The sequence below is a fragment of the Saccopteryx leptura genome, chromosome 2 (genome assembly GCF_036850995.1).
Source record: "Saccopteryx leptura isolate mSacLep1 chromosome 2, mSacLep1_pri_phased_curated, whole genome shotgun sequence".
Classification (NCBI taxonomy): domain Eukaryota; kingdom Metazoa; phylum Chordata; class Mammalia; order Chiroptera; family Emballonuridae; genus Saccopteryx; species Saccopteryx leptura.
Window position 1 is genome coordinate 131,858,849 of NC_089504.1, and position 13,396 is coordinate 131,872,244.

Sequence of the window (13,396 nt, forward strand, 5' to 3'; positions counted from 1 at the left end):
TAACTAAAGGATAAAGAGTATGTTCTAAAATTGACTGGTCCTGATTGCATATATCTGTGGATATGCTACAAACCACTGCATTGTCTACTCTAAATAGGTTAGTTGTATAAGATGTGAACTGTCTCAAAGTTTAAGAAGATAAAGTCCAGAAACAAGTGACCACCAGAGGCACTTACGCCTGAGAAGGCAATGGGGACCGAAAAATATATTGTTTAGATTTAGCATAGTGGCAGTTGTTGCTGAAGTTGGACAGGTTGAGGAAGGAATGAGAGGGAGGGCAGAATCTGGAGAAATGTCAGCGGGAAATTATTTTTAAGATGAAAGATCCCTTCAGGAGGTAGATACTGAAGACATAAATGGGAAGGGACTGGGGCAGGCAGGACTGCCTGGCCTGGGAAGAGGGCAGCCCCTCTGTTCTGAGAGGAGGGGATGCGGAGATTTTGATGACACTGGGAGGGTGGTGGCAGGAGAGTTGAGGGGTTTTCTCTCTGCTGGATTACATCCTTTGGAGAAACAGGTGATAAGCCAAAAGGAGAGTGCAGAGGGTGTGAAGTGGTCACGGCAGAGAAGGGAAGAGCATCTCTAACAATAAGCCTTGGCAGGAGTGCCAGGAAGGCTGACCCTCTGGCTGAGACGGCTTCCCTCCAGGGAGGAGAGAATAGGACATAGTGTAAGGAGAAGCCTGGGGACAGGAGAACATGTCCATTCCTGTCCTTTCCTATCCCCAGCCTCTAGAGTCTATGGAAAGAAGCACAGGCCTAGAATGCTAAAGTCAAGGAATCTCCTAGATTCCAGGGATCTTTAGAACTGCTGTGTTCAGTATGCATAGTAGTCACTAACTGCATGTGTACTAGCCATGTTTCAAGTGACCAATAGCTGTCCACATTGGACAGCTCAGAATAAATATTTTCATTATCACATAAAGTTCTACTGGGAAACACTGTTCTAGAAAAGTGATTCTCAAATGTCCTGAGAACACCTCTATACCAATGATTTTCAGTCTTTTTCATCTCGTCGCACACATAAACTAATTGCTAAATTTCTGTGGCACAGCAAAAAATACATTTTTTGCCAATCTGACAGAAAGGATATAATTCTGATTCATTTACACCAATGGCTATTGTGTTGGCTGTTGTCTTTTTTTTTTTTTTAGTTGTTCATTGATTGCTTTCTCATATGTGCCTAGCTGGGAGGGGAGGCCTCCAGCTGAGCCAGTGACCCCTTGCTCAAGCCAGTGACATGGGATCATGTCTGTGATCAACTCAAACTGGTGAGCCCACGCTCAAGCCAGTGACCTCTGTTTTGAACCTGGGTCTTCAGCGTACCAGGTTGATGCTCTATCCACTGCTCCACCACCTGGTCAGGTGGCTGTCGTCATTTTTTTATTTGACAGTCTAAGGGAAAAGAGGTTAGTGCCCCTGACTAAAATGGTCAGGTATTGCATATTTTAAAAAATTCTTGTGGCACACCAGTTGAAAATAACTGCTCTACACTCTTAAAAATTAACATATTTTATGAATAATAATTATATATTTCCCAAGACATAGAAAATAGTAAAAAGAATGGCATTTGTTCTTTAGTTTTGCAAATCATGTCTGACTTAAATAGAAGGCAGATGTATTATCAATATCTGCTTCTGTAGTCAATCTTTTGTGATATCACATAGTCTTTGTGTTGTTTTTGTTTAGATTTTGTTTATTTTTAGAGAGGAGTGGAGAGAGAGAGAAAGAGAGAGAGAAGGGGGGGAGGAGCAGGAAGCATCAACTCCCATATGTGCCTTGACCAGGCAAGCCCAGGGTTTTGAACCAGCAACCTCAGCATTCCAGGTTGACGCTTTATCCACTGCACCACCGCAGGTCAGGCCACATAGTCTTTGGAAAATGCTACTATATACTTAAAAGAGAATGAGAGTAAGAAAGGCAAGTAATGTCTTAGTAGTGTTATGAAAATAGTTTTGATCCTAAAGCATCTACCTGGAATGCTGAGGTCGCTGGTTCAAAACCCTAGGCTTGCCTGGTCAAGGCACATATGGGAGTTGACACTTCCTGCTCCTCCTTTCTCAACCCCCCCTCGCTAAAATGAATAAATTAAAAAAAAAAAAAAGAAAAGAAACACTCTTTAAAAAAAAAAAAAAGAGCCTGACCAGGCGGTGGCGCAGTGAATAGAGCGTAGGACTGGGATGCAGGACTCAGGTTCGAGACCCCGAGGTCACCAGCTTGAGCACGGGCTCATCTGGTTTGAGCAAAAGCTCACCAGCTTGGACCCAAGGTCGCTGGCTCAAGCAAGGGGTTACTCGGTCTGCTGAAGGCCTACGGTCAAGGCACATATGAGAAAGCAATCAATGAACAACTAAGGTGTCGCAAGGCGCAACGAAAAACTGATAATTGATGCTTCTCATCTCTCTCCGTTCCTTTCTGTCTGTCCCTGTCTATCCCTCTCTCTGACTCTCTGTCTGTCTCTGTAAAAAAATAAATAAAAAATAAAAAAATTTTAAAAAAATTTAAAAAAAAAGAAAGAAAATAGTTTTGATCCTGTGGACTCCTTGAAAGAGCGTCAGTATCCCTGGACCATACTTTGAGAACCACTGTTCTAGAAAAACTTCCACTTGGCATGAAGGAACTTGTGCCTAAGAGGTTGTGTGATTTGCCTGAAGTCACACAGCAAGTAAATTGCAGTGTTGGGACTAGACTTTAAATCTTCTGCCTTCTGGTATGAGGCTTTTTTCAGTGCCCTTGGCTGGGCTAGAATGGGCCCCACTGGACTTTTGGGAATGGGGCCCAGGCTTCTTGGCTGCAGAGCCCCTGGCATGTGGCCCTATAAATAAACCCATTGTGTCTGTGTCAGAGCCCCTTCCCTTTCCCCAATCCCAGCAGCTGCTTTTTTGTTGCTGGCTTATGCTGTAGACGAGGAACATGAGGGATCCATGAGGGATCCTGGGGAGGAGAGATAAACCTCTGGGCTTCTAACATGACTGCCCTTCTTCCTGCCCTCCCTTGAAGGTTAGGTGACTGATCCCACTGGCCGTTCAAAAAACCCACATCATAGTATGGAGGTTCTTAGAGGGACTGTGAAGAGGAAGTTAGAGGGGAGATGCAGGGGCCCCTTCTCCATGGACACATGCCTCTCAGAAGGGCTGTTGTGTCTTAGAGCCAGTTGTCAGGAGGAGGGAAGGAAATTCTTCTCTGCCCTCTTTCCCACAGAGGGGAGCAGACCATTTGGAATTTTTTAGGGCTAAAAGATGCTTTGGGCCAGAGATTAGGTGGCCACATTCAGGCCATGAGTGCCCTGGGACCTCTGGCCTTATAGCCTTCCTACACCCCAAGGCAGCCAGGGCTGATCCTGACTGGGAGGCAGTGTTTGCTGTGGGTGCAGAAGTTGCTGTTTACAAGTGGATTCTTGGGTGTGACAGGGATTCCAGAAAGCAGCTGGGGATGTGGGGGTGGAGCAGAGGGGGAAACTGTTGCTGTTTCTTTTGGGTTCTTTTTTTTCCCTTTTAATGACTTGCTTTTTTTTTTAATTCTTTTTTATTATTTAGAAATTAAATTTAATGTGACATTGGTCAATAAAATACATAGGTTTCAGGTAAACATCTCTATAGCATTTGAACTGATGATTGCTCTGTGGGTTTCTGATGATTCTGTTATTAAAAGTGAGCCTCTCCATCTCGGCCTTCCTGCAGCTGCCCACCCCTCCCCCGCCTCCTGGTCCCAGGAGAACTCCCTTGGGACCTCTGGCGGAACAGCTGGTGAGTGAGGGGCTCATCAGGGCCCCCAGGCCTTGGTGAAGGGCCCAGTTTAGGGAGCATGGAGGACAGGCTTGCTGCCACCTGTGTGGCGCCTTCCTCCCAGGCCTGGCTTGAACTCGGCCTATGCCCTGGTAGGGGTAGTAGGGGCTGCAGACCAGACTCCTTTGACCTAGCTACCTGAAAGGCTAGGCTAGATCTCTTTTGAGGCCCTGGAAACCCCTCTGACCTCCTGGCTTTTTTTTTTTTTTTTTGACCTCCTGGCTTTAAAGGGGTAGTAGTAGGTACTAGGGCAGTGACTGACCAGGCTGAAGAGATAGTGGTCAGCCACCTTGGCCAAGGGCAGCAAACATCTCCCCAAAGTGAGGCTGAGTCACAGCCATTGGGCTGAGCCAGCGCATCCCCAGGCCAGGATGACCCCTCTCCCCTCCACCCAAGCAGCTGTTCCCCTTTCCCTGTCCCTAGCTACTTGCAAACTGTTCCCACCCCCTACTCCCAGGACTAGCCAGAGAGGCTTTGCTCTTCCTCCCTTCCTCTCCCTCTCTCTCTCAGCCCTGAGGTCACTTCCCTCTGAATCAGGCCTTTGTGGGAGGTGAAGCTGCTGGTTGGTTGGTGGCTGGTTGGTTGGCAGTTCTGGCGGGAGAAACCAGCAGTTCAAGTTGGAGCTTCCACCCCCTGCAGTCATCCCTACCCAGCCAGGCTGGCCTCATGTGTTCCAGACCCACTGGCTTGAACCCAAGGTCGCTGGCTCCAGCAAGGGGTTACTCAGTCTGCTGAAGGCCCGCAGTCAAGGCACATATGAGAAAGCAATCAATGAACAACTAAGGTGTTGCAACGCGCAATGAAAACTAATGATTGATGCTTCTCATCTCTCTCCGTTCCTGTCTGTCTGTCCCTGCCTATCCCTCTCTCTGACTCACTCTCTGTCTCTGTAATAAATAAATAAATAAATAAATAAAAATTTAAAAAAAGGAAAAGAAAAAGAGCCTGACCAGGCGGTGGCGCAGTGGATAGAGCGTCGGACTGGGATGCGGAGGATCCAGGTTCGAGACCCCGAGGTCACCAGCTTGAGCACGGTCTCATCTGGCTTGAACAAAGCTCACCAGCTTGAACCCAAGGTCGCTGCCTCAAGCAAGGGTTTACTAGATCTGCTGAAGGCCCACAGTCAAGGCACATATGAGAAAGCAATCAATGAACAACTAAGATGTTGCAACAAAAAACTGATGATTGATGCTTCTCATCTCTCTTTGTTCCTGCCTGTCTGTTCCTATCTATCCCTCTCTCTGGCACTGTCTCTGTCTCTGTAAAAAAAGAAAAAGAAAAAGAAAGGGAGATGAGGAAGATGGAGATGGACATTACAAACTGGGATGTGTTCGATCCTGTGCTGGTTCCAGTCTGGAATGTAGGGAGATAAGGCAGCTCTCAAGATGGTCACATCTAGACAGGGGATGCCTGCAGGCTTGGAGTGCCTTCTTTACCACGTCATCCCACTGGGCAGCTGATATCTCCCAAGCCCAGGCAGGAACTCCTGGTGCAGGCAGGCTTACTCCAACCCTCATCCTCCAACCCTCATCCTTTTTACCAGCTCTGCATGTTCTGGGTCCATGGGAACAGCTGTGGTGGCTCAGTGCTGTAGCTTCCTCATCGTCATCCTCACTTTCGACTGCTGGGTCTAGCAAATGAAGCCCAGGGATGTCCACAACTACATCTTTTCCATCCCTCACTGGTGCCGGCTCTACCTCTGGTTCAGGGGCTGTTAGCAGAAGCCAGCTGGGCCTTTACTGGCTTCGTCCTCCTCTTCCTCAGGCTCCTCGCTGCCCCAGTCCCCAGTGCCTTCTGTAGTTCCTCAGTCTGATCAGGGAAGATACACTCAGGGCCCCTGTGTCTCCCCTTAGTACTACTGCTACTGAGAGAGGGGCTGCTCAGAGCCTGAGGCCGAACCCTGTTTTTATTTTTTTGGGGGAAAAGACATTCTAAACCACTTTCACTCTTAATTTGGTTTTTGTGAAGAACATAAGACTTGAGATTTCCACAGTTTGAGCTTTATTCCTTCCTTGCCTCTGGACACTGCCCTATTCATTCCACTCCCATCCTTCACCCTCCAGCTTTGTTTTTCACACTCCCCAGCACTTCTGCCCCTGTCCCAACACCTCTGTTCCCAGGGAGTGACCACTGGGGAAATAAATGCGGCGGGGATTGAGGGAAATCTAGTGACTGTGGTGGCAGGTCTCTCCTAGAGCAGGGCCGGGGAGCCTCCAGTGGCCGCAAGTGGATGAGAGCCCAGACACGTGCATGGTGGGGTGGAACTGGCCCAATGGAAGAAGTAACCCAAGGCCATTTTTGGTTTTAACCCTTGGTTGTGTATGTGGGAAGGAGGATATTTCCTGAGTTTTTTATTTTATTTTATTTAGTATTTTTCTGAAGCCAGAAACGGGGAGGCAGTCAGACAGATTCCCGCATGCGCCCCACCGGGATTCACCCGGCACGCCCACCAGGGGGCGATGCTCTGCCCATCCGGGGCGTCGCTCTGTTGCCAACTTTGCTCCAATGAAGCCTTGGCTGCGGGAGGGGAAAAGGGAGACAGAGAGGAAGGAGAGGGGGAGGGGTGGAGAAGCAGATGGGCGCTTCTCCTGTGTGCCCTGGCCGGGAATCGAATCCGGGACTCCTGCACGCCAGGCCGACGCTCTACCACTTAGTCAACTGGCCAGGGCCAGTTTTTTTAATTTTTTTCTGAGCTTGTCCATTTCTAAATATATTGAACATGATAATGTTATAAGCAAATGAAGTTATAGTAGATACATTTATATGATGTTAAAATAACAGAGAACTGTTAACCAATATCACCCCAATAAATTCAATTAAAAATAAAAGAAAGAAAATAATAACAGAGGACTTCAGATTGTGGAAGAGTGTTAAAAAGAAATACCACACAATTTTTCCTTTTCTTCTAGTTTTCAGGAGCCCACTTCCCACTCAGGAAGAAGTGTTCTCCTATTTGCTGTTAGCCAGGCAGAGAAGAGTAAAGGCTGGGTGGGGGCTGGAGAGCTGGCAGAGGGGGAGCCCCTGAGGGCAGGGCCTCTCAGATCTTCAGGTGCCCCTAAGTTGCACCCCAAGGTGAGGAGCCTGTGACTCAGGGCCTGCCTACCTGGGTATAGACCGGAAATGGAGGAATGTCGCAGCAGGCTCCACTGCAGGACTTTGCACTGTGCCTGCGTCAGGATGTAATAACACGAAAAGCCTCCACTTACTGAGTTCATGCATGGCACTCTATATGCATGATCTCATTTCATCTTCCAAGAACCCCTTCTGCCTAGTATTCTTTTTTTTTTTTTTTGTATTTTTTTTTTTTTTCTGAAGCTGGAAACGGGGAGAGACAGTCAGACAGACTCCCGCATGCGCCCCACCGGGATCCACCTGGCACGCCCACCAGGGGCGATGCTCTGCCCCTCCAGGGCGTTGCTCTGCGGCGACCAGAGCCACTCTAGCGCCTGGGGCAGAGGCCAAGGAGCCATCCCCAGCGCCCGGGCCATCTTTGCTCCAATGGAGCCTTGGCTGCGGAAGGGGAAGGGAGAGACAGAGAGGAAGGAGGGGGAGGGGTGGAGAAGCAAATGGGCGCTTCTCCTATGTGCCCTGGCCGGGAATCGAACCCGGGTCCCCCGCACGCCAGGCTGACGCTCTACCGCTGAGCCAACCGGCCAGGGCCATGCCTAGTATTCTTATCTGCATTATACAGGTGAGGAAACAGATATTGTAGAGTCGGGATTCTAACCCAGATATCTGTTTAACTGCACTATAATCCAGGAGTCCTGGGACTGTACAGAGCTTAATGAATATAAGGAGTTTACAGTACGGCTTGTGTACAGAGCAGCCCCGGGGTGTGTGTGTGAAAGCCAAGCCTGTCCAGTGTGCTTTGTGAACCAGCCATATGATATGGGCTGCATCTTTTGCCTCCAGAGCCTGCTTCCTTCCTCCCCAGGCTGGCGCTCCCCTGACAAGGTTGGTAGGAGAGTCAAATGTATTGGTGCATGAGGAAGTGGAAGCACGTGGGATACACTCAGTGTATGCAAGTATAACTTCCTGTTCCTTGGTTTCCTTATCTCAATATAGGTTTTGGTAATAGCATTTAACTCCCCCTGTGGTGATGAGGATTAAAGAAGACTTAGGTTGTGGAGGGGCCATAAAGCACCATGTGTTGCTGTTCATTTCTATCTGGTATCTGACTGATTCCTGGCTGAGAGCTGGGACCTTTGCACTTGCTCTTCCTCTACCCAGAATGCTTTTTCTATCCCAGGATTTCATCTGGACTTCATTCAGGTCTCTGATTAACCGTCACCTCTCAGTGCCTCACCAGGACCCAGCATATGTTCCTTGGTTTATCTGTGTGTTTTCTGCCTCCCCCAGTAGAACGGAAGCTAAAGTCAGGGCTTTCACTGGCTTGTTCACCACTGTAGCCCAACACCTAGCACACAGCAAAAGCCCGATAAGTGCTCATGGAATGCATGGCTGACATCATCTCCCTCTGTTTCTCCACAGGCAAGGTGACCATTCTGGCTGTTGGAGTGAGTGTGCCAGCCTGGCTGAGGCGGCTGACACAGGTGAGGGGCCCTGGGGCCTTGTGTGCTGGTGATGGGACTGGAGGAGGAGGCCTGGGACAGAGAGTGCCCCTGTGCCCCACCGTGGAGGATGGAGGAGAGAGCATTCAGATGCCTGATTGATGAGCTGCTGAGTTCCTCTCTTCCTTGGTCCCAAAGTGCTAAGCTCCTTTTGTGCGGGCTTCAATGGGGCAGAAAGGCAAGTAGTCGGTTGTGGACCGGGGCCTCCACCCTTTTACATTAGGAAGGGTTTCCCATCCACTGGAAATTTCCACAATATTTGTGCAGAAGAAGGAAATGAGCGCTTTCCTCTGGCAGAGAAATTGAAACTCAAATGGAAGATGAAACCTACTCAGTACAGCCAGTAACCATGGCAATGGTGGGGTTGGGTGAGGGGGTCACACGCACAGTTCAGGTTAGAAGCCTGGCTGGGTTGTGTTCAGGCAGTGGCAGATGAGTCTATTGAGTGATCAGTCTGTCTCTTACCACCAGGTCTCACACCAGGAAGTGTAAGCCCGGGCAGTGAAGTGAATATAGTGTCCCTGCCTTCATGGAATTGTCAGTCTGGGGGGAGGCAGGTACAGGTCCTGACTGGACATGGGTTGGGAGCCCTGAAGAATGAATAGGAAGGAGCTGGCGAAATGGAAAGTGGGAGACAGGGCCAAGACTCCTGCAGAGGACCAGCGTGCAACAAGAGACGCGTCGCTGGGCCTCGTGGGAGTAGGGATCCTTGCAAGTTTCAGGGCACCTCCCAGTTGCCCAGGAAGATACAGTGTGCCAGTTAAGGGCCAATCTCAGCGGAGAATTCAAGTTTCTCATCTCCTGGCCAGTGTCTATGTGACCTGTTACAGGGCAAGTGCAGTTATAAAACAATGGTTTTATTCTTAAGATGGGAAGAATGTCTTTGTCTGTGCTTTGACCGGGAGAGACTTAGCCTGACCCTGAGCTGTTACAGTGTCCATGGCCCATTGGTCCCATTGAGCTACAGTCCGAGAATACTGACAAGTTTTGTCTTTGTCCTCTTCTCCTCCTCACTTCCTCCTGGGCCCTGGAGTAGCCTGCCCGGACTTCTCTCACTTGTTCCCAGGGCTTGATGTCAGAGGCCATGGACCAGCCGGCTGCGAGTCCTGAAAACCTGAGGCCAGGAGAGGGTGGTGATGGCGGCATGGAGCCGGGTACCTGCCAGGAGCTTCTGCACCGATTGCGGGAGCTGGAGGTAGGGCAGGGGCAAGATGGGGCATCGGGGATGCCCTTTCCTGTAAGCTTGGTGTAGGTGTTTTGGGTGTGGTAGACCGTCCTCTCTGCCCCCTTCGCTAGGCTGGAGTGGAAATGTACATCTCTCAGCAGATCTCCTCTGAGGAGCCTTCTCCTTGCTCTTAGCTCTCTGGGCATGGTGCCAGCTCAGGGACAAGAGGCATGCACAGGAGCAGGGCTGTCCTGACCCCTAAATGTCTCCCTTCTTTACCCCTCTTCTCCCCCACTTTCATGCCCCAACTGGCTCTAAGAAAGGGGTGGTTACAAAGGCCATAGGAAAAAGGGTTTAGATGACCTGGCACTGAGGAGTTGAGCAACAAGGACATGGTTCCTTAAATGTCACATTCTTAAGACCCTGCCCTCCTCCCTCCAGCGGCCCTCTCCCAGGGAAATAAGGTTTACTCTTGGCACCCCCCACTTTAGGTCCTCCAGGCCACTCTGTCTCCCCAGCCCCTCCAACCTCACTGACTGAGGTTGAAGTTTACAAAAAACCAGATATCTGGGCTGTGTTCTTTTATTTATTTATGTATTTATTTATTTTTAGGATTTTATTTCTTGATTTTACAGAGAGGACAGAGAAGGGAGAGGGAGTGAGAGGTATCAACTCATAGTTGCTTCACTTTAGTTGTTCATTGATTGCTTTTTGCATGTTTTTTGACCAGGCAAGCCCAGGGCTTCAAACTGGCAACCTCAGCATTCCAGGTCAATACTCTATCCCCTGCACCACCACAGGCCAGGCTGAGCTCTACCCTTTTTTTTTTTTTCTTTCTTTTTTTTTTTTTGTATTTTTCTGAAGCTAGAAACGGGGAGAGACAGTCAGACAGACTCCCGCATGCGCCCGACCAGGATCCACCCGGCACGTCCACTAGGGGGCGACGCTCTGCCCACCAGGGGGCGATGCTCTGCCCCTCCGGGGTGTCGCTCTGTTGTGACCAGAGCCACTCTAGCGCCTGGGGCAGAGGCCAAGGAGCCATCCCCAGCGCCCGGGCCATCTTTGCTCCAATGGAGCCTCGGCTACGGGAGGGGAAGAGAGAGACAGAGAGGAAGGAGGGGGGGAGGTGGAGAAGCAAATGGGCGCTTCCCCTGTGTGCCCTGGCCGGGAATCGAACCCAGGACCCCTGCACGCCAGGCCGACGCTCTACCACTGAGCCAACTGGCCAGGGCCTTTTTTATTTTTATTTTTTACAGAGACAGAGTCAGATAGAGGGAGAGACAGGGACAGACAGACAGGAACGGAGAGATGAGAAGCATCAATCATTAGTTTTCCATTGCACATTGCAACACCTTAGTTGTTCATTGATTGCTTTCTCACATGTGCCTTGACCGTGGGCCTTCAGCAGACCGAGTAACCCCTTGCTCGAGCCAGCGACCTTGGGTCCAAGCTGGTGAGCTTTTGCTCAAACCAGATGAGCCCGCGCTCAAGCTGGTGACTTCGGGGTCTTGAACCTGGGTCCTCGGCATCCCAGTTCGATGCTCTATCCACTGCGCCACTGCCTGGTCAGGCTGAGCTCTGCCTTCTTAATGCCCATTTCTATAGGCCTCCTCATGGCAGAATCCAACCAGAACCAAGAGCTGGGCAGGGATGTAGTTAGTAGACTCCTTGCCTCCTCCCCTTCCCCAGAAGGAATTAGCCCTGAGGGAAGAATGATCCCATAGCCTCTTTTTTGTGCTCTTACTAAACCTGCAGGCAGAGAACTCAGCACTTGCCCAGGCCAATGAAAACCAGCGGGAGACCTATGAGCGCTGTCTGGACGAGGTCTGTGGGGTCTGCGGTGGGACTGATGCTGGGGCGGGTTGGGAGAGTATAACTTGTCTCCTCTAGACAGAGGCTGGGTCAGCTGACAGCTCTGCTTTGGGGTTTTCTGTCCTCAGGTTGCCAACCATGTGGTGCAGGCGTTGCTGAACCAAAAGGTAAGTGGTCATGGGAGACATTCTCACCCCTAAGCCCAGCATCCCTGGGGGAGGCCCTGGATACCACAGGGGAGGTCCTTCCTGGGGACCCCTGAGCCTGGTTTGATAGGTGGTAATGTCTTATTGGCCCAGTCATTCCCCCACACCTCCACACCTTCCCCCTGTTTCCTCACTTCAGACAGGGCTGTACTGTTCTACCTGAAAGTATGGATGGGATAGATGAGGCCAGATCTCTTGAGTTATGAGAACTGATTTGGGGTTGAATCCTTCCCTTATCCTGGCCCCAGCTGATTTCTCCAGGTTGTAATGGCCCTGAAAGCAATGTTGATGTGAGCATAAGGTGGCATCTAAATACTTGCGCAAGTACTATGGATAACTTATTTGTTTTTTAATTTCATTTATTGCCTGACCAGTGTTGGTGCAGTGGATAGAGCTTGACCTGGGACATGAGGATCCAGGTTCAAAACCCTGAAGGTTTGAGTGAGGGCTCATCCGGCTTGAGCATGGGGTCATAGACATGATCACATGGTTGCTGGCTTGAGCCCAAAGGCTGCTGGCTTGAAGCCTAGGGTCACTGGAAAGATTTTATTTATTGATTTTACAGAGTTGGAATGGGGGTGCAAGAAGTACCAACTCATAGTTGCCTCACCCTAGTTATTCATTGGTTGCTTCTCATATGTGCCTTGACCCAGCAAGCCCAAGGTTTCAAACCAGCAACCTCAGCATCCCAGGTCGATGTTTTGTCTACTGTGCCAGCATAGGACAGGCCTGTGGGTAACTTCTTGACATACGGTCCACTCTGTATGGACGTTTCTGTGGTATGTGGTTTCTAAGAGGTAGGGCATTGACTCCAGGATTGGGGAAGTTACCAATGGGAATGGGATTTTCTTTCCACCAGGAGTGGTTAACTTTAGAGAATTTCCCATCCCCTGAAGACCTGATAGCTGTAAATATAGGCAGGCTCAGTGCCCTCACAGGAGATTGCAGGAGAAGGGCATGCTCAGTAGGAGTGCCCACTGTTCTGATGAAGTGGACTGTGTGTGCTCATGCTGCTCCGCCCCGCCCCACCATGGTCTCCTGCTTTCCCCCTGCCCCCTGGGTATGACAGGACCTTCGCGAGGAGTGCATCAAGCTGAAGAAGAGGGTGTTTGACCTGGAACGGCAGAACCAGATGCTGAGCGCCCTGTTTCAGCAGAAACTCCAGCTCACGACAGGCTCCCTCCCTCAGGTGGGTATAAGCCATTCTCCTTCCCTCATCGCACCTGTTTCCTGCCTCCCCCAGCCCCATCATTATCTCCACTCTTTTTTTCCCAAATACCTACAGAAGCCAGCTGTCCAGCCGTTCCCCTTCATTCTGGGGGCAGTCCGTGCAGGGAAGGCTTGCCTAACCTAATAGATCTGAGCCTTAGGTGAGGTGAAAACTCCAAGTCCTCTCAAGCTGGGCTGTCCCGCACCTGGCAAGTGCTCCCCTCCCAGTTGGATGGGAATCCTTGTTGAAAGAGAAGGTTCTAGCTTGCTCTCACCCTGTGTGGGGAATGGGTGGAGGCTGAAAATGTAATTATTTCACACTCCCAAGGGTCCCCTTTGGCCACTGCACTGCCTCTTCCTGGCCAGAGTCAGGGGTGGGACCAGGTGGAAGGCACCCAGTGCTTGGTGTCACCAAGAGGTCAGGAATGGCACTTGACCAGATAATTCTGTATGTGTGTGTGTTGCATACAGGGTGGGGCAAAAAAGAAGGCTTAATAAGGGTTGTGAGTGCAAGAAACACAGACATTATTCTTATATTATTATTTATTATAGTATTTTTTTCTGTATGAACAACTGTAAACCTACTTTTGTCCCACTCTGTATGCTCACCTTCTGACTCAGGCATGGCCCTGGACCCTGGTACCTGCTT

At 50.1% G+C, this 13,396-nt stretch overlaps 1 protein-coding gene and 1 long non-coding RNA gene across 6 annotated transcripts in view; both read left to right on the forward strand.

Annotated features, from left to right (window-relative positions):
* The window catches only part of LOC136394926 (uncharacterized), a 199,618-nt gene that overhangs the window by 139,743 nt on the left and 46,479 nt on the right, over nucleotides 1–13,396 (forward strand). The window lies entirely within an intron of this gene.
* Nucleotides 1–13,396, forward strand: part of NCKAP5L (NCK associated protein 5 like) — a 72,732-nt gene that overhangs the window by 46,249 nt on the left and 13,087 nt on the right. For 3 of the 5 annotated variants that reach the window (XM_066368761.1, XM_066368765.1, XM_066368764.1), the window contains exons 2-6: nucleotides 8,276–8,337; nucleotides 9,392–9,550; nucleotides 11,276–11,344; nucleotides 11,461–11,499; nucleotides 12,608–12,727. In XM_066368761.1, coding sequence (XP_066224858.1) covers nucleotides 9,428–9,550; nucleotides 11,276–11,344; nucleotides 11,461–11,499; nucleotides 12,608–12,727 — 351 coding nt within the window. In that variant the 5' untranslated portion in view covers nucleotides 8,276–8,337; nucleotides 9,392–9,427. The remainder of the gene's footprint in view (nucleotides 1–8,275; nucleotides 8,338–9,391; nucleotides 9,551–11,275; nucleotides 11,345–11,460; nucleotides 11,500–12,607; nucleotides 12,728–13,396) is intronic. The other 2 variants (XM_066368763.1, XM_066368766.1) reach the window with 1 other exon arrangement.